The sequence below is a fragment of the Aquarana catesbeiana genome, linkage group LG10 (assembly GCF_042186555.1).
Source record: "Aquarana catesbeiana isolate 2022-GZ linkage group LG10, ASM4218655v1, whole genome shotgun sequence".
NCBI lineage: Eukaryota > Metazoa > Chordata > Amphibia > Anura > Ranidae > Aquarana > Aquarana catesbeiana.
In genome coordinates this window covers 253760631-253787261 of record NC_133333.1, presented here as the reverse complement: position 1 = coordinate 253787261, position 26631 = coordinate 253760631, and the positions used below count along the sequence as shown (strand labels likewise).

Here is a 26631-nt window from a genome sequence, read left to right as displayed (position 1 = left end):
CGCAGTCATGCAACGCTGTACCCAAATAAAATTGATGTCCTTTTTTTCCCACAAATAGAGCTTTATTTTGGTGATATTTGATCACCTCTGCGGTTTTTATTTTTACCCAAAGATCCCCTCACTCTCTCTACCCCACAACCAATTGAGATCTCTACCCCTCCCTCCCCCACCAAGTCAAGATATCTAGATATCTCCTTACCCAAAGATCCCCTCACCCTCTCTACCCCACAACCAATTGAGATCTCTACCCCCTACCTCACCCCACTAAGTATAATTCTTTTCTTACCCAAAGATCCCTTCACCCTACCTACCCCACAACCAATGGAGATCTCTACCCCTCCCTCCCCCACCAAGTACAGATATCTAGATATCTCCTTACCCAAAGATCCCCTCACCCTCTCTACCCCACAACCAATTGAGAGCTCTACCCCCTACCTCACCCCACTAAGTATAATTCTTTCTTACCCAAAGAACCCTTCACCCTCCTTATCCCACAACCAATTGAGATTTCTACCCCTCCCTCCCCGCCTAAGTACAGATATTTAGATATCTCCTTACCCAAAGATCCCCTCACCCTCTCTACCTCACAACCAATTGAGATCTCTACCCCCTACCTCACCCCACTAAGTATAATTCTTTTCTTACCCAAAGATCCCCTCACCCTCCCTACCCAACAACCAATTGAGATCTCTATCCCTCCCTCCCCCACCAAGTACAGATTTCTTCTTACCCAAAGATCCCCTCACCCTCTCTACCCCACAACCAATAGAGATCTCTACCCCTTCCTTCCCACTAGGTATACTGTAGCTATCTCCATACCCTTAGATTGTAAGCTCTAATGAGCAGGGCTCTCTGATTCCTACTGTATTAAATTGTATCGTAATTGTACTGTCTGCCCTCATGTTCTTGCATTGCGTAAACTTTTTCTCTATTGATGTTGTGTCTCCTGGACAGGAACTGGTGGGAAGTCTCACTAGTGGACACACATAGCAGCAAATACCGATCAGAGGTATTAATACTTCCTCACCCTATCCAAAACAAGAACCACTACATCTAAGGGTGAGCTGCAATATATATATATATATATATATATATATATATATATATATATATATATTTTTTTTTATCTATGCCTTTGGCCCCTTTCACACGATCGGACCGTTCAGGTCCGCCTGTCAGTTTTGACGGCGGACCTGAACGGGCGCTCCATGTTAGCCTATGGAGCGACGGATGTCAGCGATCCGCTAAAAGCAGACGGATGGCCCTACGTCCAGGTCCGTTGTTGCCAGATCGGGTGAGATCTGATGAAAACGGACATGCTGTCCGTTTTCATCCGATCCCTCCATAGGCGGCAGCGGCGCCTGACAAGCCCCTCCCCGCTCAGTGAGCAGAGAAGGACCTTTCATCCGCCGGCTCAGCAGAGATCAACGGACTGATCTCCCGCTGAGCCGGCGGACAGAGGCGGACTCCGTGGAAGCGGAGCCCGCCTCGTGTGAAAGGGGCCTTAGGAAGCACCTTCCCCTGACCATAGCACCAGCAATGACTGAAAAAAAATGCAAAGAAACACTTTGAATTACATTACTTTGCAATTTATTATATGTAAAAGAACAATAAAAAGTACAGTGTGCGCTTTCCAGGGAAACAATATATATATATATTGTCTAATCCATTAACCATTCTTATCGTACAATAAATACAACACAATAAATAGGCCCGGTATAAAGCAGGGCCCTCTAAGCCAAAAAAAGCAGTATATCAGCACTGTACAAAATGACAGATAATCAGGACGCATAACGGCAAGGTTGTCTTAGGTAGCGTTATATATGATGCAACCAACACCATCCACAGAAAAAGAACTAGATACAAGATTCCTTCATAACTTCTCTCTGCTGAGAGCATTGGGGGGTGACGATATGACAAAGGCTCATGGTGCCAGGATGGTCGGTTCTCAGAGGGTTTACATCAGTTTCATCAAGATCCAGGAGAAGATCAGAGCAGAAAAAGTCCAAGGCATGGAGAAACCTGGAACAACACACAAGAGCCATTAGGAATGGATCAGAAAGGGCTTCATCTTTCTATGGAAGATCTTCTATTCAATTCTAGGTTTACATAGTAGTTGCAATCTGATGAAAGCCAACTTTTATACCAGATTGTGACATTGTGAGAATTTAAAGTGTATGTCCAAGCAAAATTTTAATTTGTAATTTTTGCATAGCATGGCGGCATTAGAGAAATTTATCCTCATCTACTGTCAAGGTGGCAACAGTTTTACCAGATAGGAAATGAGGGAAAATTGGCTACAAGGACACAGACAGCAATAACAAAGCTGATAGGTGCTTTGACCTTTCCGTACTCTACTTAAAAAAAATATATATATATATATTATGAACATTATGCGTTTTCTAAACACAACAGAAGCTGTTTGCCTTCAGACTGTCTCTCGCTAATTGAAAGTCTCAGTCAGTGCTGATCACCCTCCAATCTAATGCTTTTATAATAAAACTAATATCAGTAAATATTTAGATAAATACTAGATTAATGCATGGGAATATATGGATAGATAATAACCCCTAGTCATTGTCATTGTTAGAATTAGGCAGATGAAATGGGGCGAAATGGGAAATCTGACGTATTTCTCTGGCTGAGTTTAATATTTTTTTGTCAAATAACAGGAATCTGAAAAAGCTCAAAAGGAGACAATATTTTTTTTTAACCTATTTCTACTGGTGGGGGCTGCTGTTTTCAATGGGCCCTAATGCCCAAAAGCCAGTAGAAGGGCCTCTGGATCATGCTGCGCTGTAATTGGCTGCACGACACTCACATAATCTGGGGCCAATCTGGATTGTCTGGATTGTCAGCAGTTGATTGTGACCTGTTGGTGACAGCTCAGTCACAGTTCTGCAGGCACCGGTGGGGCGCTCCCCAAACAGAACAGTGACGCATATATACAGGGGCTGGATTTTGAGGTCCACCCACCCTGCCCCCACATATAACAGTATTGTTGCTGTAAAGGGGTTGAACATGTTTAGCTACATCACTTTACAACATTAAAAATTCTCAATGTAAGAGATTACTTACCTCTGGCAGAACTGGAATCCAAATAATAGGTATCACCTGGAAATAAAGAGAAATATATCTGTTAATTGGAGACCTCAACCGGACTGATACTCATTCTTCTGGATATATTGTATGATATTCACATTCACTGTAGGCTGAAATAATGGTGTAGTGATCACCGTAGAAGTTAACGCATCTGTAAGATTGGACAATAAACCCCAACAATGGGCAATTTGCTGCCTTATTGGTCTGTTAAATATATGGGTCACGTGGAGCAATAAAGACATTTTTATTTTATTTTTTTTTAGAATTATGAAAGGTTAGAACCCCTGCAGGTTTTTTACTGCTTTGTCCCCTCTGGGGTGTTTCTCCATACTTCCTGGTCAGGTGACAGGTATCAGACAGAACAGGAAGTGAGGGAAAATTCCCCCCCACAGGGAACAAAGACAGCATTTAAAAATTGTCAGAAGCTTTAAACCCCACATTATCCAACACAAAAAATAAAAAACAAATGTTTTGTCTAGAGTTGAGTTTTAATATATGTGACTGAAGAAACTTGCTATAACACACCTGTGACCATGAGATGACTTACCTGCATTCAAATAGATGCTGACTGTTCCGGCAATGTCCGAGGAATCACTAGATCTGGATTTAGGGCCGCAGGTCTGTAAGGAAATAAAAGTACCGTAACTCAACAGAAATTCCAGTGAAATGGATGAAGAAACTGCAAATGGTATCCAAGAAACACCCCAGCTATGCTAAAGTCACAACGTTCCCTTCATGTCCCTCTATCTGTGTTATCCCTACAAAGGAAATGGTGGAGAATGCGGGCACATCAGGTTCTTCATCACTCCAATAGTGAGACTTCCCTGGAATAATTTGCATTTCCCCTTCCACATTGGTTTCAGTCTCTCTAACTGGTTCCCGACCGGCTCCTGTACATTTACGTCGGCAGAATGTCACGGCTGCGCAAAGTAACGTACCCGTACGTCCATGAGTCATGTCGCGGGTCCCACGGACTCGATCGCCGTGGGCATACCCGCGATCGCCTCATGGAGAGGACGAACGGGGAGATGCTGTGGTAAGCAGCATCTCCCCATTCTGCCTAGTGACAAATGTCACTCGATCTCTGCTCCCTGTCATCGGAGCAGAGATCAGTGACGTCACACACACAGCCCATCCCCCTGACAGTTAGAAATCACTCCCATAGGACACACTTAACCCCTCCCCGCCCCCTAGTGGTTAACCCCTTCACTGCCAGTGTCATTTATACAGGAATCAATGCATTTTTATAGCACTGATTGCTGTATAAATGACAATGGTCCCAAAAATGTGTCAAAAATATCCGACATGTCGGCCACAACGTCGCAGCCAAAATAAAAATCGCTGATCGCCGCCATTACTAGTAAAAAAAAAAATCTTAATAAAAATGCCATAAAACTATCCCCTATTTTGTAAACGCTATAACTTTTGCGCAAACAAATCAATAAACGCTTATTGCGATTTTTTTTTTTACCAAAAATATGTAGAAGAATACAGATCGGGCTAAACTGAGGAAAAAAATGTTTTTTTATATTTTTTTGGGATAATTATTATAGCAAAATGTAAAAAATAATGCGTTTTTTTCAAAATTGTCGCTCTTGTTTATGGCGCAAAAAATAAAAATCACAGAGATGATCAAATACCACCAAAAGAAAGCTCTATTTGTGGGGAAAAAAAATGACGTCAATTTTGTTTCGGAGCCACGTCGCATGACCGCGCAATTGTCAGTTAAAGCGACGCTGTGCTGAATCGCAAAAAGTGCTCTGGTCAGGAAGGGGCTAAATCCTTCCGGGGCTGAAGTGGCTAAGCCAGATTCCCCAATGACCTATTTAGTCTACATCAGGGGTGCCCAACCGCTGGCCCGCAGGCCACATGTGGCCCGCGGCGCCCTCCGATGTGGTCCACCATGTCTTGCTCTAAGATGGTTGGTCGGCAAGCGCAGATTGCGGGTTCCCAACCCGCCATCTCCGAGCATTAGTGCGAAGAATGGAGCCACCGCTAGAGGAAGCAGAGCCGATGCTTCCTGTATAGCGCCGGCTCCTTCACAGGTGGAGTGATACCAAATGTACTCCGCCTGTGACAGGAAGCATTGGCTCTGCTCTCTACTGCAGCTGCATGCTTTTGTCACAATTATGCTCGGGGATGGCGGGTCGGGACACAGGAACCCACGATCTGGGACCACAGCCACCAGTATCAGTATCAGCCACCTGTATCAGGACAAGTACCAGCCAGCAGTACCAGTACCAACCAACAGTACCAGTACCAACCAGCAGTACCAGTACCAGCCAGCAGTACCAGTACCAACCAGCAGTACCATTACCAACAGTACCAGTACTAGTACCAACCAGCAGTACCAGCCAGTAGTACTAGTCATCAGTACCAGTACCTGCCAGAAGTACCCACCAGCAGTACCAGTACCCACCATCCATACCAGTCATCAGTACCAGCAAGCAGTTTAAACCAGCAGTACCAGTACCAGCCAGAAGTACCTGCCAGCAGTACCAGTACCCACCATCCGTACCAGTCATCAGTACCAGCCAGCAGTATAAACCAGCAGTACCAGTACCAGCCAGCAGTACCCGCCAACAGTTTAAACCAGCAGTACCAGTACCAGCCAGCAGTACCCGCCAGCAGTACCAGTACCAGCCACCAGTATCAGTACCAGAGAGCAGTACCAGCCATCAGTACCAGTACCCGCCAGCAGTACCAGTACCAGCCACCAGTATCAGTACCAGAGAGCAGTACCAGCCAGCAGTACCAGTACCCACCAGCAGTAACAGTCATTGGTACCAGTACCAGCCAGCAGTACCAGTACCTACCAGCAGTACTAGCCAGTAGTACCCACCAGCAGTACTAGCCAGCAGTAACCACCAGCAGTAGCAGCCAGCAGTACCAGTACCCACCATCAGTACTAGCCAGCAGTACCAGTCAGCAGTACCAGTACCAGCCAGCAGTACCAGCCAACAGTACTCGCCAGTAGTACCAGCCAGCAGTACCAGCACCTGTCAACAGTACCCACCGGCAGTACCAGCCAGCTGCAGGAAGAAGTGAAGCTTGAGGTCAGTTGAGGAGCAGGTAAACCTCTGTGCATCAGTGTGAAAGCAGCCTTAGGTCCCTTTCACATGATCGGTCCGATCGGGTCCGCCTGTCTGTTTTTCAGGTAGACTCAAACGGACTCTCCATTCACCTCTATAGAGCGGCAGATGTAAACGGACTCGTGTCTGTTTACACCCACCTATCTGCAATCCGATCTCCTTAAAAAAAAACAGATGGGGGTCTGTCACCTTCTGTCTGTGCAGATCGGAGAGCCCTTAGGGTAGAGCGGGTTGCATCTGTGTCTGCTCTACATATGCAGAGTGGACAGAGACCTGCCATCCTCCCTTTACGCTCATTGTGGCCCGCGACCGGTTACCAAGTCGATAAAGTGTCCCTCGCTCCTCAAAAGGTTGGGCACCCCTGGTCTACATTGTATTGGGGCAGCATGACATCATCAACTGTCTTTGTTAGGGACACGCATAACATCATCAACTGTCTTTGTTAGGGATGGGCTTGGATTTGGGCCAAAGTTAGCCTATGTTATGGCTGCAGCAGATGAGCAGAACTGTGAATTCTGGTGGTGGTATCTCAATATCAGAAGCCAACACATGATTTTATTGACCACTTCTGTGTGGAGATGTCCATTAATTCAGCTATCGTGCCCATTACACACAGCAATGTTTCTCCTCCTTGGTTTACAAAATAGTAGCAGATCGGGCAATCATATGGCATCTTTAAGTTTGGTGGTGTGCATTTTTTTTTTTTCTTAAATTTTTGGTCCATAAACTCATCCAAGAATCCTAATAAGGCTGTGCAATGATTAGAAAGCCAACTGTTCATATTGGACGGGACAGAGGCTTGATTGTTAGCACTCTTGCCTTGCAGCACAGGGGACCTCAACCTCCCATCTAGGACACTATCTGCATGGGGTTTGCATATTCTGCTTGTGTTTGTTTCCTCCAATGACATGATGGTAGAATTATTGTCTCCTATTTAAATTGGCCCTAGTATGCGCACATGCATTTGAGATAGGGACCTTAGATTGTAAGATCCTTGAGGGCAAGGACTGCGTTGAATGTACAGTAATGTAAACCACTGCATACATTGTTGGCGCTATTTAAATACCCATTATTATAAATAAATCATTATGACCTGCCTGCAATTTCCAGAACATGTTACATAGGGATCAATGTTAATGCTTTCAAAGATCACTTAAAACACACAATGTACCTACAATGCACTGTACCCAAAAGCACACAAGAGTGAATGAAGCCTACAAATACCCCACCTTAGCAGACCTCAGTTCTCAGTGAATGGGCATGTAGACCTTCATGTAATACCCACCACACTTATAGGGCGTACACACAGTCGGACTTTGTTCGGACATTCCGACAACAAAATCCTAGGATTTTTTCCGACGTCTTGCAAACACACGGTCACACAAAGTTGTCGGAAAATCCGATCGTTTTAAACGCGGTGACGTAAAACACGTACGTCGGGACTATAAATGGGGCAGTGGCCAATAGCTTTAATCTCTTTATTTATTCTGAGCATGCGTGGCACTTTGTCCATCGGATTTGAGTACACACGATTGGAATTTCCGACAACAGATTTTGTTGTCGGAAAATTTTATCTCCTGCTCTCCAACTTTGTGTGTCGGAAAATCCGATGGAAAATGTCCAATGGAGCCCACACACGGTCGGAATTTCCGACAACACACTCCGATCGGACATTTTCCATCGGAAAATCCGACCGTGTGTACGGGGCATTATGTGTAAGAACTCTGGTGGCCCCTAATTACTCAGAAGACTCTATGATAATTGCAGTGCCGGGACAAGGCCATCCAGCTCCCAAGGCAAAGATGCCAAACTTCGCCCCTCCCTTCCCTTAGGGTTAGGATCAGGGCGCCCACATCCCTGCAATAAATCATTGTACCCAGGACAACCACCCCTCCAGCCCACCCCTTGTCCTGGCCCTGGATAATTGTGTGTACATATGGCCAGGTCGCTGAGGTCTGGTCACCACGAGGAAGGGGGGATTGTTATACATACTTTGTTACTGGACCACTAAAGTTTTAACCAAATGCTTTTCCTAACCCCCAAACCTGCCATCCTCGGGCTAGTGGCAGCTCATCCAGGGCAAGGGAGTGCCTGGAGCCCCTTGGACCAATGGGAAAATTGGAAAGCTGACTGTTTTTCCCATATGGCTAACACATCCCTGACTGCTTCTTCAAGTATAGAAATCACAGAACATCCTCTATGTGTATATTGAGCCTTACCGTGCAATTTGTAGTGCAGAGTGAAAGTTCAGCATAGAGATAGACGTTGTTAGAACTGGCAATCTTGAAGACCTTCATGGCAAACCGAGCTTCAGTGCCATTTCCATTGTTCACCACTGTTAGCTGGTCAACAGATACGTCACTAGCTGGGCACCTGGATACAGAAATCTTTCATTAGTTTTCTTACTGTAATCTAAAGATTAGAACACAATACTGGTGCATACTATTAGAGCTGAACAATTTATGGCATATGGTCATTATAATATATATATATATATACATATATATATATATATATATACATATATATATATATATATATATATATATATATATATATATATATATATATATATATATATATATATATATATATATATATATATATATATATATATATATATATATATATATATATATATATATATACTATATTGCCAAAAGTATTGGGACGCCTGCCTTTACACACACATTAACTTTAATGGCATCCCAGTCTTAGTCTGTAGGATTTAATATTCAGTTGGCCCACCCTTTGCAGCTATAACAGCTTCAACTCTTCTGGGAAGGCCGTCCACAAGGTTTAGGAGGGTGTCTATGGGAATGTTTGACCATTCTTCCAGAAGCGCATTTGTGAGGTCAGGCACAGATGTTGGAGGAGAAGGCCTGGCTGGCAGTCTCCACTCTAATTCATCCGAAAGGTGTTCTATCGGGTTGAGGTCAGGACTCTGTGCAGGCCAGTCAAGTTCCTCCACCCCAAACATGTCTTTATGGACCTTGCTTTGTGCATGGTCCAAACAAATCATTTGCTGATTGGAGTATCTTGCAGAGTGCTGGCCCCAGGCCCGCCTCCATGGGAAACTTGGAAAGAAGAAAGAAATGGCTGCACATCCAGAACTTCCTATTGCCTTTTATTTTGTTTTACAAAGATAACACCAAAGACACCAAACTGTGGTCACGTAGACGCGTTCCACACATACATCTTGTGCTTAATCATTAATGATTAAAAATAATGATTAAGAACAAGATGTATGTGTGAAACACGTCTACGTGACCACGGTTTGGTGTCTTTGCCTTTTATTTTACAAAGATAACACCAATCGGAAGTTCTGGATGTGCAGCCATTTCTTTCTTCTTCCCCCTAATTCTTACCCGAGCCCCATCTCGATCCAGCAATGTTTCATGGGAGCCTCAGCTGCCCGGGACACTCTCTCCTCATTGGTCGAGACAGAAGCGTCCACCACTGGCTCCTGCTGTTACTAATCAAAGTCAGTCAGAGAAGCGGTGCCCCCATAGCAACCTGTTTGCTGTGGGGGGGGCACTGGACAGGAGGGAGGGGCCTGGAGCGCCGGCGAGGAACCTGAGAAGGGGAGGACTGGGGCTGCTCTGTGCAAAACCATTACACAGAGCAGGTAAGTATAACATGTTTGTTATTTAAAAAAAAACAAAAAAAACAAGACTTTAGTATCACTTTAAGGTGACATATTGTTCTGTGAATTATTAGTGAATTATTTATGTAGTCAAAGGGTTTGATTTACTAAAGGCAAATAGTCTGTGCACTACTACTGTTGCTCTAGATCTGGGAGGAACTTGCAAGGAAAATTAAAAAAAAATGCATTTTTTGCTCGCACATGATTGGATGATAGAAGTCAGTTTTCCCTCCGATCTAGCACAACTGCACTTGCAGTGCACAGTATATTTGCCTTTAGTAATCCATCCTCTATGTGTACAAAGATCACACAGCATTGCTTACCAGTGTACTGTGTACTTACCCGTTCTGAAGAAGATAGTACTTTTGGTCGCTTGCATTGGTAGGAGAGGCATAAATATTCAGCACACTGAGATTGAAGGTGTTGGCATCCAGAGCTGGTACGGACACTGAGATGTAGATAATATCTTCCACTGTCAGGGGGTCGGAGTCGGAGAGAGGGATCGTAAATGTGTTATCTTTAAAGGCCGCTATTACAGCTACATAACTTGCATCTCCTGCAGGGCCGTTTATTACGTTGGTCCTGGAAAAGAAACACACAAGAAAAGGTCACCTACCTAGGAACCCTTGTAGGTATGTGGCCATGGATCTATGTCATTATACAGAGTGTACACAGAACTGAGATATTTGCACTGAGGATAAAGAACGAGCAAACCTATTAGATCTCTTCTTCTGCTCTGTGTATACTGGTGGGGGAGGTGGAACTGTTATACAACTTCAGATGCGTCACAAAGGTTTAAAATTAGTTTGCTTATGAATTAGACCAATAAAGGCAATTTAAAAGAAATCTAATCACTATTTCATGGTGTTTTCTTTATGGACATTTCTATGGCGTGATTTCTTCTATGGATGGACTTCATTATCTACCTTTTCACATATGATGTATTATTGATTATTTAAATTTTTTTGTGTGATATACACAATTTTTATTACTACAGTGCACTGGTCACACATTTGGACACTGGATTGTGTTATATCACTGGTATTAGCGCCGCTTATATTAATTTTCTGTCTTTTGCAAATTAATAGAGGTTATTTAATTTAAAAGAGATGTATAGCCACATTTTTTTTTGTCCATACTTCTTTTGTGGGTGACGGGGTGCAGTTACTTTTGCTCTCCTGTGACCCAGAGTACGCTGATAGCAATGACGTGGCAGAGCGCCTCCAGGCTCTGGAAGAATCATGACAATATTGTCTGGATCCACCTGGCTGCCTGATTGACAGCTGGCTCCGCCTCTTAGTGCACAGCTGAGAGCCAGAGCCAGCAGCACCCGCCCCCCCTTCCCTGCCCCAGCGCTCTAGTTCCCTGTCCCTGTCTGTAGCATTTATCTTCTGAGTTAAAACTTCCTTCACATCTCCCCGAGTGTGTGGGTGGGGCAGACACAGAAGTAGAGCAGCTTGAGGAGGAGGAGGTGGAGCAGTCCGTCTGATTGGAACTGTCAGCGTTGGCTCTGTGGCTGAGCTGTGTGTGAGAGAGACACACAGCTCAGCCCATGCAGCCACTAACGTCCTTTGTAGTTCAGCCTGAGAAGACACAGGCATGGCCGCATAGCGGTAGGTGAGTGGCGGCCGCGGCCTGTGTTAACCCTGTCCAGGCTGCGGTCACCACTTACCTCCCGCTGTACGGCCTGGACATCTACGGGCCACAGAGCGGGTGGCCCCGGCCCACGCGGTCCTGGCCCACCGGGCAAATGCCTGGTCTGCCCTATGGCCAGTCCGTGCCTGGCTTACACTCATGTGTCCTCAGAGAGCTGAGATCAGATGTATCTAAGCTTTCGTTTTTAATTTATTGAGACTTGGCGCAAAGGGCAGTTTAGTGCCTTTGTTTAAAAAATGGATTGAGGCCTTCAACCAGTAACTGTAGACCTGTGAGTTTAACATCTACTGTACGGAAGCTATTGGAAGGTTTGCTTAAAGCGGAACTTTACTTATAACAACTTGATAAAAAAAAAATAATGTTCTTTAGCAAACTATATTCCACATTAATAATTATGGTGCCAAAATTAGTCTGTTCTGTAAATTGCCTTCAGCATTGTTCCTGTTTTTTTCTTTCTGGAGGCCGCTATTTTGCTGCAGCCCGGAGCCCCTAAGCAGCAGTACATCTTTAGGCAGATCGGCCTTTTAGTGACTCTGATTTTGGGCACAGTTCTGAAAATTAGAGAGCAACTGAGCATGTGCAGAGTAGGGGGAGACAGTGTATTACTTTTAAACAGTATAGGCACTTATTTTTAATGTTTTCCATAACTATACCTGCAAAAGGAGCCAAGCTGAAGTGATCTACCAGGACTTTGTTTGCTGACTAAAGCTCCACACCTATGCGAATTAGATGCGTATTTCCCCGCATCTAATTCGCATAGCAGGAAAATGTGACTGGCTCCCTATGGAGCTGGTTCACATATCTCCGTTGCGGCTGCAGAGCACACTGCACACAAACGCTGTGCATCTTTGGTTCTGTTTCAGGGCCGAATTGAGGCATAGATTCTGCCCTGATTCGTCCCTGAAATGGAGAACAGGGACGGACAGCATTGCTGTGCGATCCGCGGCCGGTTTAGGTGTGAACCGAGCCTAAGGACCACTTACACAAGAGTATGTGCAATATCATAAGAGTTAGTGAGCATGGATTCCTTAAAGACCAACATTATGTAATAATAATTACCCGAGTACTGGGTGCAGTGTCACATTAAGAGTGACATTTATAAACAGAGGGTAGGAACAGGAAATTTTCATGGCAACGTCATTTGTTGTTCGGATTGGATCCGTCTTGCCAAAAATAAGCAGCTGATTACTGTATGTGACTTCAGAGTTTCCAGAGTTTACCTGTAGAGAGAGGAAGTACAGAAGTCATTAGACAGGGAAAGAAAACTTACCTCCATACAGTAATCGATACATTAGCAAATAGTTACTATTAATGTCAGTGTATTCTCTGACCAGTCAAAAGAGAAAATTTGACTGCAATATTCAGCTTCAATGCCGAGACTTCCTCTACAGTACTTTTTTTTTGCCATTTGATGTGCTCACTCTGAAGGCCAGTATCATTCAACCCACTTTCTCTGAGCCCAGCTCCCCTTGGGCCCCTCACCCTCAGCCTGTGACTGGTCAGCAAAAGAAGAAGCAGAGGACTGATGAGCTCATCTCTCTGTCACTCTGTTCTATCAGCATAACCTTTGTCAGCACATGAAATAACTGGTTGCTTGCTTTCCTTCTCTTTCTCCCAGCCTGAGTTGTACAGGGACTGCTCGAGGCTGAACCAACCCAGATCACACTGAGGTACTTATACTGCTTGTATTAAAAAAATGATGAGAATGAATACAAAGCTGTCTTATTTGTGTCTTATATCTACCCGGAGTTCAGCTCCTGTTTGTAGATGTCTCCTTTAACAAGCCAACGGCTGAAGAGACATCCATGAATGTGCGTCCTCAGCTGGGGCTGTGTGTGTCTTTTCAAACACAAAGCGCCCCACAAGCCACGCCCCTGATCCCTCCTCCCAGGCTGCTGCAAGAGCCAATCACTCCCCTTCCCTCACTATCTCATCTACAACCAGGAAGTTCAGGGAATGGGGCAGACTTGGAGGACCCAGTGAAAGTGACAAGGAACACCAAGTATGTAGAGGGTAAACCACTCAGTGACAAGGGTTCTAATCCTTCTCTATTCCATTTAAACCCTAAATTATATTTTTTTGTCTATACAGACTTTAATGTATCTCTTATTACTTCTCTTGTATAACAAACAGTCAGACCGTGTCAGGAGAACTTACCACAGGAACTGTGTTACAAAGAGAACTTGCCACTGAATGATTAATGGTCATCTCATATTTTCCATCCACAATCTCCTTTATTGCGAAACACTCGGAGTTGGTGCCGTTCAGCCTTATATTGGATGTATTATAACCTTGTACTTCCAACCAACATTTTGACATTTGTATATTGAACTTTGCTCCAGTACAAGTAAAATTTGGAGACGGAAGGCTTCCTAAAAAAAAGAGTAAATTCATTCAGTATTTCTGAGATGAGAAGGTGACGATGACGTGATTGATGTACATTATACTCTATAGGAGTTTTCTCTATATACCCACTTTAGGGTGGCAAGAGTGACCAGGAAAAGTTGTCATAGAGGCAACAAGTTTAATCCCAATTCTACATTTGGTGGCCAGTGTAATGCCCCCCATACATTGGTGGTCAATGTAATGCCCCCTATATTGGTGGTCTGTGTAATGCTCCTTACATTGGTGATCAGCATAGTGCCCCCTTACATTGATGATCAGTGTAGTGCCCCCTTACATTGATGATCAGTGTAGTGCCCCCTTACATTGATGGTCAGTGTAGTGCCCCCTTACATTGATGATCAGTGTAGTGCCCCCTTACATTGATGATCAGTGTAGTGCCCCCTTACATTGATGGTCAGTGTAGTGCCCCCTTACATTGATGGTCAGTGTAGTGTCTCCTTACATTGATGGTCAGTGTAGTGCCCCCTTACATTGATTGTCAGTGTAGTGCCCCCCTTAAATTGGTGACCAGTGTAGTACCCCCTTACATTGATGATCAGTGTAGTGCCCCCTTACATTGATGATCAGTGTAGTGCCCTTTTACATTGATGGTCAGTGTAGTGCCCCCCTTACATTAGTGACCAGTGTAGTGCCCCCTTACATTGATGATCAGTGTAGTACCCCCTTACATTGATGGTCAATGTAGTTCCCCCTTACATTGATGGTCAGTGTAGTGATCAGTGTAGTGCCCCCTTACATTGATGATCAGTGTAGTGCCCCCTTACATTAATGGTCAGTGTAGTGCCCCTTACATTGGTGATCAGTGCAGTGCCCCCTTACATTGGTGATCAGTGTAGTGCCCCCTTACATTGATGATCAGTGTAGTGCCCCCTTACATTGATGGTCAGTGTAGTGCCCCCTTACATTGGTGATCAGTGTAGTGCCCCCTTACATTGATGATCAGTGTAGTGCCCCCTTACATTGGTGATCAGTGTAGTGCCCCCTTACATTGATGGTCAGTGTAGTGCCCCCTTACATTGGTGATCAGTGTAGTGCCCCCTTACATTGATGATCAGTGTAGTGCCCCCTTACATTGATGATCAGTGTAGTGCCCCCTTACATTGGTGATCAGTGTAGTGCCCCCTTACATTGATGATCAGTGTAGTGTCCCCTTACATTGATGATCAGTGTAGTGCCCCCTTACATTGATGATCAGTGTAGTGCCCCCTTACATTGATGATCAGTGTAGTGCCCCCTTACATTGATGATCAGTGTAGTGCCCCCTTACATTGATGATCAGTGTAGTGCCCTCTTACATTGGTGATCAGTGTAGTGCCCCCTTACATTGATGATCAGTGTAGTGTCCCCTTACATTGATGATCAGTGTAGTGCCCCCTTACATTGGTGATCAGTGTAGTGCCCCCTTACATTGATGATCAGTGTAGTGCCCCCTTACATTGATGATCAGTGTAGTGCCCTCTTACATTGGTGATCAGTGTAGTGCCCTCTTACATTGATGATCAGTGTAGTGCCCCCTTACATTGGTGATCAGTGTAGTGCCCCCTTACATTGATGATCAGTGTAGTGCCCCCTTACATTGGTGATCAGTGTAGTGCCCCCTTACATTGGTGATCAGTGTAGTGCCCCCTTACATTGATGATCAGTGTAGTGCCCCCTTACATTGATGGTCAGTGTAGTGCCCCCCTTACATTGATGATCAGTGTAGTGCCCCCTTACATTGGTGATCAGTGTAGTGCCCTCTTACATTGGTGATCAGTGTAGTGCTCCGCGGCGCTCCATCGTGGAGCATTTAACAGCCGGGTGTAAACAGGCCAATACACATTCCCACTATTTCTTATGTGTGTTACATGCACCTCATATGGTTTATTCATATAAATGCATTTTATTTCATAAATGTAATATTTGGTATGAAATGGAGCGAGGCCCATTGTAACCATTGTATTATAGCATACCATACCTCGTACGAATGGATAGAGAGTTTTATTGCACTGGCAGGCATTACTAATAGTAGTGTTACAAATCTCATCAGTAACACAGGAATCACTTGTACAGGTCAGAGACGCAGCCACTGGAGAGACAGAAAAAAAAACATGAAAGTACATCCTGTGTTCCTGTGTGGAAGTCTAAACAGATCTCAAATCCATCTACTATGTAATACAAGGATCAAAATATTTAAAATAAATCAGTGATAATGTCCGGTTTGTTTCAAAGTGTTCAACAACAATCCGATTTGTGTCAAACTACTGCAACTTGTATCCAAATGTTCCAATATACAAACTTGTTTCAAAAGTGTTACAATTCATAAACAAAGTGCTCATCAACACTCTTCCCCTGTGTTATATTCACCTGCATTCGTGAATAAGTCTAGGTTCACATACATGCGGGTGCGGAAATACATGGAAATCACACACATTCCCGCACTTGCAGGCAAACTGTGCTGCTATTTAGCAGACACACAGGGCTGCCATTAATTCATAGTTAGTTTTGTTATATCTGTTGATTCTTCCAGCAATTCAGAGCTCCCCTGTGTACTCTGTAGTCTTATCTTAAACAGTGTTATCAGTCCTGCCTGGGTTACTTCTGTGAGCTACAGAACCCCTTCCTCCTATGTTATGTGGATGATGAAAGGTGGAGGTGTTTTGTGGTCCTAAGGCAATAACACTGCTTGTTCATAGATACAATATGGTGAGTGAAAGGCTGGAACGATCACCAAGACAAAATATGTGAAAAAGTCTGAAAAAATAAAACTAAAGCAGCCACCAGTAAACTGCAATATATTGTATTTTGCTTTTTTAGGGTTTAGATACACTTCAATTAGAGAACGGATCTTCCTCGCCTTTTTTTTTAAAGTCCATTTGCTTTTCCCCAATCGTGCCCTCCAATTTCTGGGTAACGATCGCTGTCTCTGCATTCTAGATGTGTTATTATAAGATAAAAGAAGACGAATGTCACTCACCCGCCATGACAGCGCACAGTACAGAGAGCAGTAGTGTTGTCTTCATGGTGATCAGGGAACCTAGAAAATATATCCTATATGAGCAACACATTTCTGTTTGTGATTTAGCAAAAATAAAAATAACAATAAGAATAATAATAATAAAAGTTCTACAGAGTTTTGCATTATTTTATATAAAGTTTTATACAGTCAAAATAAAACAAAATAAATACAAAAAACAAAACAAAACAAACATCTTTATATATTACAATATACACACTTACATATTACATATATTCTTTATATATTACAATATACACACTTATGTTGGATGTGGATTTTTCCACATCCAATTCGCATGACAGGAGATTGTGACTCTCCATGGAGCCAGTTCACACATCTCTGGGGTGGCTACGGAGTGGTTTGCACAGGAGTCCTGTGCGTCTTTGGCTCAGTTTCGGGGCTGAATTCAGGAAAAAATTTGGTCCTGATTCGTCCCTGAAATGCCATGCCGGACCCCTGCTGTGAGCCGCAGCCGTCTTCAGTGTGAAGCCAGCCTTAGGTAGTCCTTACTTTACATGGCTTTGGTAAATCTAAAACTCAACACACACACACATTGACTGTTTAATCTCCATTTGATCCTCCAAAATTTGCCAATTAGATACACATTGATTGGATAGTTAAGTAAGTCCTTATATTGCAATTAAACATTTTACAAAGGCAGCAACTCAGAGAGCAATGAAGCCAAAGAATGATCATGATAACCAGCCAACCAGCAATCACAAAATGAAGAGCCACCAATGGCAGCCTCCATCATTCTCTCATGATATTCCCTCCCTTTAACCACTTAAGGACCAGGCCTATTTTGAAAACTTGTTGTTTACAAGGTAAAATCTTTTTTTTTTTTTTTTATATATATTTATAGAAAATGACTTAAAACCCCCAAACATTATATAATTTTTTTCAGACACCCTAGAGAATAAAATGGCGGTTGCTGCAATACTTTATGTTACACCGTATTTGCGCAGCGTTCTTAGAAGTGCAATTTTTTGGGAAAAAAATACACTTTTTTGAATGAAAAAATAAGACAACGGTAAAGTTAGCCCAATTTTTTTTTTTTTTTAAATATTTTGAAAGATAATGAGTAAATTTATACCCAACATATCACGCTTCAAAATTGCTCGTGGAATGGCGACAAACTTTGATCCTTAAAAATCTCCACAGGCGACGTTTAAAAATTTCTACAGGTTACCAATTTTGAGTTACAGAGGAGGTCTAGTGCTCCTAGGAGGTGCTGATCGGTGTACCCCTGTCTGTGTGGAAACAGCTGTAGCAGCCCATTGGACCAACAGTAGGGACACTGAGAGAGCTGAGGAGAAAGTCTATCCACGGTACCCACATATGCCTATTACCCCTGCAGGGGTAACAACTTTTGGTAAGTAGGGAACCAACGCGGTGGAGCACTACGAGTCACCTGATTTGTTGAGCACCGAAGAAACCTGAAAGAGTTGGAATTGGCTACTCTGGAATTATATTTTTCATCACTTTTTGGGACTCATATGCTGATTTTTTTACATACACATTGTGTGTGGGACTATATATATATTTTTATATATTTATCTTTATACATATATGTATGTGGGACTTCACAACCGAACAACGGTTTTTTATTTTCACTTTTAATTAGATGTTAGGACATTTTTGGATATTTCATTTATGCAACACTGTTAATATGGCTTTTTAAGTTCACAGTATTGGCTTACTAGACATATATGTATACTTTGCACTATGTGTATAGATAGATACACGATTCGTTTTGTTTGACCACTTATAACATTTATTCGGTTTCACTTTAGTTTTATATGCACCAGCACATTTTTGTATATTCACATTGATGGGCACATATATATATATATATATATATATATATATATATATATATATATATATATATATATACACTTAGCCCTATTAGGACAGGTCTCCCCCTCCATTTGGAGGTTGGGCATACAGTTAATATCCCCTTATCCAACAGGGTAGCGCCACTTACCCCAGTTTTTACCTTACTTTTTGTAAGTTCCCTTGGGAACCCAACAGGGGGGGGGGCTGCAACCCGCTACTATCCTGAGCGCGGAGCATACCACATATTTGTTTATCTGAAAGAGGACCGCCCGCCATTGAAGAAAATACCGGGGTTATGGCAGCTATCTGCTGCCATAACCTCGGTATTCTACGCAAAGTACCAAAGTATAATGGTGGTGGCTGGTCCGTAAGTGGTTAAAGGAGATTGTACAGAGATAGCACAATCAGAATGTAAGGTGTATGACCTGCTTTGGAAAATTATAATTTATCCTGATTGTCTGCTATGAGCTATAAATGACTTCAAATCAAAGGTTTGAATCAAAATCAAAGGTTTATACTCACCGACAAATGGTGGTGTGGAAATGTTCCGGGTCTGCAAGAGGCTTCCAGCAACCTGATGTTCTTCCCGCAAGTGCGCAAAGTTAGTTGTCAGTTGAGATTTTCCACCTTTAGGAAAGACAGTTGGACCGCAGTGGCGGAGGTTGTGTGTACAATTACCGATCACTCAGCTACTTATATACTCATCGGTCCTGATGGAATGCCATGCATCAATCTTGAAGGTGGTGACGTTAGAATAAATAGTCCTCGCCCGGGCAGGACTTAGCCCCGAGCTGTCACAGTTTAACTGTAAAGCAATCATCACAGACTGAAGTATTTTTCTGGAGGCATTTAATATTATAATTTATGAAAATGTCACCTTGTTCTATTACAAATTCATCTTTCAACTATTTTACATACTTGTTTAAACCCAATTATGGACATTTTTTTTTCCATTTTGGAGATCTTTTTACGGTGCCCAAAATATATTAACAACAAAATGCACAAAAAAAAAAAAAAAAAAACAAGTTTTATTGTATTACAAATAGATTTCAAATTGTTGATGGTGCCAGATACCACTGACCAGCTACATCTATGTAGGGTGATTAGGTTTACTATGATACACAAATGTGTTACAATGTACATATTTTCCCATCATTGTCATCCTGACCAGTTATGTGTAGATTCGCCCAGGAGAAATGCACTTCATGTCTATAGAAGTATGGCTAGCAGGGTTAGAATGTCTAATACCGGGGCTGTTGGATAAGCCAATGTCAATATTCTCATTGCACACGTTCCTGGAATGGTCTTAGGGTTGTGGGTGCTTCAGCCAGCAGGGTTAGAATGGCCGATACCGGGGTTGTTGGATAAACCAATGTCAATATTCTCATTGCACACATTCCTGGAATGGTCTTAGAAGTGTGAAGGCTTCAGCCAGAAGGGTTAGAATGGCCAATACCGGGGTTGTTGGATAAACCAATGTCAATATTCCCATTGCACACGTTCCTGGAATGGTCTTAGGGTCGTAGGTGCTTCAGCCAGCAGGGTTAGAATGGCCAATATTGGGGCTGTTAGATAAGCCAATGTCAATATTCCCATTGCACACGTTCCTGGAACGGTCTTCGGGTCGTGGGTGCTTCAGCACCGGGGAGCTGGGGACTGGAAACCTCATAGATCAGTGTATGTAATTTATTTGCCAGCACACTACGGATCTTCAAGTAACATCCAAAAGTTCTTTTGAAGACATCACAGTGGAAAAAGTGCAACGTTCCAGGATCCCTTTGTCAGGTATGTGATAACATGACTGATGAAGGGGTCCTGTGCAACTCCGAAACGTTGCACTTTTTCCACAGTGATGTCATCATTCTTCAAAAATACCCTTGGACTTTATTTGAAGATCCGTGGTGTGCTGGCAAAAATATACACTGCTTTGGATAAGCCAGCCCCCTCACTATAAAAGGGGGTGAGGGGGGGTGGGGCAGAGTGTACATACAGTTGGCTTTACTAAAGGCAAACAGACTGTGCACTTTGCAAGTGCTGTTGCTCCAGAGTTTAGTAAATAAGGTAAAGCTTCACTTTGCAATGAATACCCAATCACATGCAAGTTAACCACTTTTCGCAAACCGCCGTCATTGTACGTCGGTACTTTGACGTGGAATACCGGGATTATGGCAGCATATAGCTGCCATAACCCTGGTATTTTCTGAAACGCCGGGTGGTCCTCTTTAGGATAAAAGTGTCTCCACAGCGGATTTTTATCGGTGGAGGTAGAGGTGCCCACTCCCCTCCCGTCACTAAAGGTCGTCTCCTCCACTTACCCGACCTGCCGGTAGCGGCGGAGACGATCCGATCCTTTCCCCTCTGAGGCACTAAGTCGAGTGAGAGAATGATGACCCCCACTCAACTCAATGACGTTGGATGACGGAAGTGACGCCCAACGGCCTTAAAGGGGAATTTTTTTTTATTGGAAAAAAAAGGAAAAGACATTTTATTTTTATTTTTTATTGCATTTTGACCCCCAGATCACACATTAAAACGGTCCTGTCAATTTTTTTTCTAGGGATGATTACATTCCTTGTAATAGGAATAAAGTGATCCAAAAAATTATTTTTCAAGGGGACAGTGTAAAAATAAAAAGTAGAATAAATAAGAAAAAAATTATAATTTAAAGCGCCCCTTTGTCCTGCCATGCTTGCATGCAGAAGTGATCACATAAAGTCGCGCCCGAATATGTAAACGGCGTTCAAACCACACATGTGAGGTATCGCCGCGATCATTGGAGCGAGAGCAAAATACCTTCTCTGTAACTTAAAACTGGTAACATGTAGAAATTTTTAACCTTCGCCTATGAAGATTTTTATGGGACAAAGTTTGTCACCATTCCACGAGCGGGCGTAATTTTGAAGCGTGACATGTTGGGTATAAATGTACTCATTATCTTTCAAAATATAAAAAAAAAAATGGGCCAACTTTACTGTTTTCTTATTTTTTCATTCAAAAAAGTGTATTTTTTTCCCAAAAACTTGTGCTTGTAAGACCGTTGCGCAAATACGGTGTGACATAAAGTATTGCAATGACCGCCATTTTATTCTCTAGGTTCTCTGAAAAAAATATATGTATGTATAATGTTTGGAGATTCTAAGTAATTTTCTAGCAAAAAAAAAAAAACAAGTGTGAAAAATAGGCTTGGTCCTTAAGTGGTTAAATTAAAAAAAGACTGCATTTTTGCTTGCACGTGATTGGATGATGGAAATTGGCAGAGCTCCCCCTCATTTACTAAGCTCTGGAGCAACTGCACTTGCAAAGAGCACAGTCTATTTGTCTTTTGTAAATCAACTCCATTGCACCACTGAATTGAGAGCTGCTGTATGGAAATATACTTCATAGTGAGAGATTAGGGTCAGGAAACTGTATTTTACTTCTGATTGCTAGCTCTTTGAGCAATCAATCCATTTGCTGGCTTTACTTTCTCATTATGAGGGACTTTTTTTGTATTTCACTTTATTTTGACGTTGATATGAGTCCAGTGGTCACTTTTAGCTGCTGTCCCTTCCTTAGAAAACTTTTTCTTCTAATGCAGTGACTTTTGCTTTGGGTGGAGTGGTTACGTTTTCATTTATTTTGAGGGTATTTCCTTTTTTTTAGGTCATGTAGATAGAGCTTTTTTTCAAGTTTAGTGTGCTCAAAGCCGGGAATTCATTTGTTACTGACTATCTGTTCTTGAAGCTTCCTTCAAGAAAATAAGTAAAGAAATAAGTGCACTTAAACCACCTCACATTATACCACTTAGATTTGCCCCCCTTTCCCATATATGAAATAAAAGTTAGACACACCAGTTAGGCCTATTATTCCTGATGAAAACGTCCCCCTCTTGCTGGCCAATTTTGCTAATGGAAGCGTGGATTAGGACAAGAAAAGTCATGCTATTTTGAACACTTGAGAGGATTTGGTTTGACAAGTTGACTACTTCTGAGGACTGCTTCTCGGTGACATCTCTTGACCAATTGGATTGTCTTACAACTTGATCTGGAGCCCAGATGTGGAGGTCCCATATTTTGGTGGTTGAACCATAAGCCTTGTTGACTCACTGAGCATATGCCCATTTGAGTCTTCTCACTCTGGTAAGCCTCCTCACTAATCTGTGGTGGTTCTATTGTCTGTCTATTCCCCTCAACATTGATGTCACGTGGAATCCCACTTCTAGTTACACAATTTGTTTTCACCGTCTATTCAAAGACTGTTGTTTATGTTTCAAAACAACCTTTATATGATGGCACATGGACTTTAGTTTGGGTGTGAATTTCACATCTTTTTTTCATTATCAGTCTTTGCAGTCATTGCACAGTGTACATTAGTTTGTATATACATGATTTTTATTTTTTTTTTGAGCGCTGCACAAAATTTTTTTTACTAGGCACACCAGTTAGGCCTATTATCCCTGATGAAAACTGCCCTCTTGCTGGCCAAACTTGCTGTATCCTCGGAAGCATTTAATTTCTTGCTATTTACAATTGTAGCTGATTTTACACTGCCGTGTCATCTGCAGCCCTTTATTTCCTGTAGTAAAACACTGACCTGTCCTTTGTGGCTCTAATACATTTCAGTCAATTGTCCCTCATTAGAAATGCCCTGCTGCTAGCAAATTCTACACTGCTGCAGTACCTGTGGTCTCTTAATTCTTTTTTCCTGGTGCATCATGGCAACATACATATGGGTTGTTACTCCGCCCCCACAACCTGATAGGACTGGTTAACTATAAATCAAAGACCGACCCGGCTCACAGCGTTCTCCTTTTTTTCCTCACCTGATCAAGACTGGAGTCGCGAGGTATCCCTTACCGCTTGTCGCCCCAGCCAGATTCAGCTTCTCCTGGGTGGAAGTCCTTCCTGTACAGCCTCTAAAGGAAGCTATATGGTTGGAGCCCCATTCTGGTGGTGCAGGCTTCTCAAAGAAAGCTTTAAACAAACTTTGACATAAGTGATAGCGTTTCCTTTTGCTTTCCATATGCTTTTTACTTCTTTTCTCTGTGTTATGGGCGTTTGCCATTTCCAAGATGGCTGCAGCAGTGCAAGTACACTCTGAGCATGAGGCAGGAAGTGATGCGGCCTCTGTGTTTCCTGGCTAGAGCTTTTCCAGGATGGTGATCTGATCATGCTCAGGCATTGATATCATGGCTAATGGCAAATGTGAGTTCTAAATGGTTTTATGGCGTTTTTGGACAACAAATGGTGGAGCTCTCTACTCATGCATGCTGGATGCTTATGTGGTCATTGTTTGCAGGAATGTTTTCCCTTTTTATGGCTTTCACCTGTGTTTTTCCTATCTCCTTCTCAGTGTTGCTCTAGGACAGTGATGGCAAACCTTGGCACTCCAGATGTTTTGGAACTACATTTTCCATGATGCTCATGCACTCTGCAGTGTAGTTGAGCATCATGGGAAATGTAGTTCCAAAACATCTGGGGTGCCGACGTTCTCCATCACTGCTCTAGGATCATTGTGCTCTTTATGCCCTTCACCTGGGCTCTTCCTATCCCCTTTTCAATGCTTGCTCTGGGATCACTGTGTTGGGCTCAGTTTCCACTAGAGCGACTTGTCACTGCAAAGTCGCATGGCAAGCCCTACCCCATGATTTCCAATGAGTACCATTTATATCTGTGTTCATAGACCTTAAGAATACACAGGCATTGCTTCAAGTCGCATCAAATTGCAGCAAAATCTTGCGACTTTCAGGTCGCAATAGTGGAGACTTAGCTTATGCTGATTTTCATTTCAGTCTGCTGCTTTGCTCTGTTTCTATGGGAAACGCTGTCCAGCCAGACCCCCCCATTGCTTTTAAGGTATAGGGATTAGGTAAGTAGTGAAGATTGAGAAAAAGAGAGCCAATATCTATAGTCCTAAAAGGACTACAAGATGGAGGGAGCCTTCAGACGGTCAAGACAGTCACCATGTAAGAACAGACATTGAGGCAATGTTGATTAAACTCATCATCTCATCCCTCATTATCATTGCTCTCCGTTTACAAACATCACAATAGCCCTAATAGTTGCTGCATTTGTGGTGGCTCATTAAGCTTTTTGAGACTTGTAAGACGTATGTCTTTTCAAGTCCCCTGCTTCCGGTAAGCCTCCTCAGATACTCTGGTGATGGTCCTGTCTTATATTTAGACGTCTCATTTCATTTTGGTGCTCTACCTTTTCATCTACCAGAAGCTTTCCATCGTTGTTTTCACCAGTTGACCCTCAGAGACCTTTCGGTGGTGGTTTTTGATTTTTATCAGGAACACATTTTCTAATATTTATGGACTCTTTTGGCTGAACTTTTATCTATATATAATTTGTTCTTGTTCACCATTAATCACTGGTTTGTTGTAATTATTATAATTTACATGTGATTTTATAACATATAGTGCACTTTTGATTGTATTGAGTCACTTTTATTTAATTTTGAAGTATTTTCTGTCTATTTGCTGGCCATTAAGAGATGGCTCGAGCCTAACCCACTGTTTTTATACCCTTTACCATTTACACACACAGCGCTACACTATATATATTTTTTGTTAATTTACTTCTACCTGTGTCTTAGAGGTGTGTTAGCTGCTTATTGTGTAACCATCTTTATAACACCATCGGAGCAGCGCTGTACTTATTCCCTATCGATTCCAATAGTATGTCAAATCTGCCTGGAGCAAGCACTATACAGCCCTGCAAGGACCTCAAGAGAGCCTGCTAAAAGCCAGAACAGTCACCGTTCAAAGCACAGACATACAGGCAACATTGATAAGTGTCATCTTCTCACCTCTCATTTTGTTTGTTCCCTGTTTACGAACACCACAGATTACCAGCCCTAATGGTTGCTGCATTCATGGTGGAAAGTCATTGCTTGACAAGCTACAGTGCATAAATTGCCTAGCACTTCCAACCAGAACCAGTAGGTGGTGTCCAAATAGGAAAGCTTGCACAAGCTTTGAAGATTGCCCAATAGAGACTCTTTTTTTCAAGGACAGCTAAGAACGCAATTGCCTGGGTTGAACTTAGAAAGTACTAATTTCCTTCACTGAACAACTGGAAGACTTAATCCTGGAAGAATTGAAGGGGTCAGAGAAAAATGCCCTTATAAACAGGCTGTCAAAACTGTATACCCTGAAAAAGCTAGAGGTCAACCTGCTGTAGTCTTCTCCGATGATGGATGCATCATGAATGTAGCTGGCAAGACATGGCACATTCAAGAAGGCTCTAGTCTGAAAATTAGATCTAGATCTGAAGTGCTCCTTCATACTGTAGCATCTGCAGGTGCTGGCCATAGGTGTGCGCAGCCTATTGCTTTAGGGTGTGCACCCCAAATCTCAAACACACATGAACGCCACCTGCTGTCACAGAAAGGGGGCTCTGGTGGTGGGAGACAGTTGATAGGGAGCATATTATGTTACGCCCTAAATATGGGTGTAACATGTTCCTAGTGTTGAACCTAGCCTTTAATATAATGAGGGCATTTACACTGGTCACTGGCACCCTCAACCACCCACCTGGTGCTGGATAATGCTAATGGATGTTCCTGGATAATGCTAATGCACATGGGGTGATTAGGGTGTGCCCAGGCACACCTGGCACACCCTGTGCGCTCGCCTATGGTGCTGGCACACCAGCAATAACCAGCCCATGTGCTGAATGAGTCTTAATGGGAGTGGTTTCATAATTGTCAACCAGCTGCTGTACCTGCAGGACTCTGGCAGGGTCTGCATCCCTTTAGACGTGATTCCCTTTTGGGAGTATCTTATCAAAAATGAAATTTTTATTGTGGTGGATGCCAAAGAATCTGACTTTTATCTTGGTGCAGACTTCTGGGAAATTATGTTTAGGGGGTGTTATGTATACATTCTGTGTACAGAGCACCTCCAG

At 42.9% G+C, this 26631-nt stretch overlaps 1 protein-coding gene across 1 annotated transcript; it reads right to left on the bottom strand.

The window, feature by feature from the left end:
• Window positions 1-1573: 1573 nt before the first annotated feature.
• LOC141111391 (uromodulin-like) lies at window positions 1574-19392 on the bottom strand. The gene is made up of 10 exons (XM_073603650.1): window positions 19262-19392; window positions 16859-16918; window positions 15860-15970; window positions 13654-13868; window positions 12556-12716; window positions 10183-10422; window positions 8414-8567; window positions 3650-3722; window positions 3079-3114; window positions 1574-2022 (listed from the first exon to the last, which is right to left on the bottom strand). The coding sequence occupies exons 2-10, from the start codon at window positions 16902-16904 to the stop codon at window positions 1958-1960; spliced, it is 1101 nt and encodes a 366-aa protein (XP_073459751.1). The 5' UTR covers window positions 16905-16918; window positions 19262-19392; the 3' UTR covers window positions 1574-1957.
• Between the last annotated feature and the right edge of the window lie 7239 nt (window positions 19393-26631).

Bases quoted from the DNA above. Each gene is read 5' to 3' on its own strand.
- LOC141111391 (XM_073603650.1), bottom strand. From the start codon at position 16,904: ATGAAGACAACACTACTGCTCTCTGTACTGTGCGCTGTCATGGCGG. The intron at 15,971-16,858 runs GTGAGTGACATT...CTGTCTCTCCAG, and splicing joins ACTGTGCGCTGTCATGGCGG to TGGCTGCGTCTCTGACCTGT. The intron at 13,869-15,859 runs GTATGGTATGCT...TCTTTTTTTTAG, and splicing joins TCTCTATCCATTCGTACGAG to GAAGCCTTCCGTCTCCAAAT.